This window comes from Charadrius vociferus, unplaced genomic scaffold (assembly GCF_000708025.1).
Source record: "Charadrius vociferus isolate BGI_N301 unplaced genomic scaffold, ASM70802v2 scaffold241, whole genome shotgun sequence".
Lineage (NCBI taxonomy): Eukaryota > Metazoa > Chordata > Aves > Charadriiformes > Charadriidae > Charadrius > Charadrius vociferus.
In genome coordinates, this window is record NW_009646932.1 from 173,692 (window position 1) to 175,377 (window position 1,686).

The 1,686-nt window shown below is 63.8% G+C and overlaps 1 protein-coding gene across 1 annotated transcript in view; it reads left to right on the forward strand.

Moving 5' to 3' along the window:
• The window catches only part of TMPRSS13 (transmembrane protease, serine 13), a 9,492-nt gene that overhangs the window by 4,621 nt on the left and 3,185 nt on the right, over positions 1–1,686 (forward strand). Inside the window, exons 2-3 of the mRNA XM_009894739.1 lie at positions 591–766; positions 1,116–1,219. Coding sequence (XP_009893041.1) covers positions 591–766; positions 1,116–1,219 — 280 coding nt within the window. The remainder of the gene's footprint in view (positions 1–590; positions 767–1,115; positions 1,220–1,686) is intronic.

Sequence of the window (1,686 nt, forward strand, 5' to 3'; positions counted from 1 at the left end):
CTTGAGGAAAGGAAACAAATACATATTCTTTTGCAAATTCATGGATCAGGAGTGACATAACTGCAGAACAGCATTCCAGGGTGCAGGACGTTTCAGGGCTTGGAAAACACTGATTATTAAGTATTACTAAATAACAGCTGGAAATTGCACTGTATTTTTCAAATGGCTAATTAAGGATAGATGCATAAATTGGGGCACTAGCCCTGTGGAACTGGGCCACAGCGTGACTGACCCGATGCCAAACACCCAGCTGATTGCTCCGATTGGAGTTTGGGAAATTTGGCCGGCAGCCACCCAAAGGGGAAAATCTCTGCAACAAAGAGGTTTTCAGCCCTCCCAGATGGGGCACGGCTCGAGCTTTGCGGTACAGAGAGAGGCGCTGCAGCGGTAGCTCTCCATGCAGTCCGCGGTACTGCGGAGGAATAGCCACCGGCGGCGATGGCTGGCCATGCCGGCAAGCTGGGTGCCGTGCTGGGGAGCTCGGCTCCACGTCGCCTCTGCCTTCACGGCCGCCTGAGCGGTGGGGGTGGCACCTGCGGGGGGTCTCCGGTGGGCAACGGTCATTGCCACTAACGGTCATCTGCTCGCAGACCACGGCATCGCCCAGCAGTGTCCCTCCCAGCCTCCATGCCTCCATAGTCAGCAGCATCTTCGGTGCCCGACCTCCGCAGCCTCGAGAAAGCGTCCTCGGCATTAGCTTCAAGCCCTGCAGCCCGGAGTCCAGCCCAGCCCCGGCCCCCTGCACGACCTGTGAGAGCACACGTAAGAGGATGGTGCCGAGGGCGGTCTCTGGCCGCCCTGGCCCCGGTCCCACCTGGGGTGGGGAGGGATGGAGGAAGGCAGGGAATGTCCCTCCGCTGCTGGCACAAGCCTCAGCCGCAGGCTGGTCTTTCCCCGGGGGTGTGAGCGGTGCTGGGGGCGAGGGAGAGGACGGTGGCCGTGGCAGGATGGGGGGATGCCACCGGGAGATGCAGGCTGAGCACGGCTCAGCTCCCCCCCATCTTGTGGGTCCTCCGGGGAGCCACGGAGCTGTTGGCGTGTGCCGGTGGGCAGCAGGGTCCGGGCCCCCCGGGGAAGGCAGCCGCTCCCCCTGACTCTGCCTCCACCCCGCTGCCAGGATCCTCCATGTTCAGAGCTCCCTGCATGAGCCAGCGGCGGCTTGCGCTCATCTTCTGCGTCTCCGTCCTCATCGTGCTGCTCATCGCCCTCATCCTGCTGTGTGAGTGGGGTCCCGGCTTGGGGTTCCCTGGGGGGGGACATCAGAGGGGCTGGGGGTCAGCAGGGGCTGGGGACACGGAGGCTGGGAAGTGCCCCAGGGAAACCCCCGGGCGGGAGCCGAGCGGGAGATGTGCTCTTCCCATTTCCTGAGTGTTCCTGACATCTGGTGGACACGCAGGAGCAGGATTGCCGAGGAAAGGAGAGATGCTTCTTGGGCTCCCTGCGGGGCTGGGGGGCTGCACCGCGCTCTCCTTCTCCTGGGCTCCCTTCAGCGGGCGGCGGGGCAGCCCAGCAGCGCCCACCTGGCGCTCCCTGCGGCGCAGGGCGAGCAGGCAGGACCCGTCAAAGGGCAGTCTGTAGGCGGACCAGCCACAGACACGGGGGGAATCGCTTTAATCCTCCTAACACCGAGCTGCCGGCTCTCCAGCTGCTGGAGCGGGCGGGCTTGAGGCATTCCGCAGGGTGGAG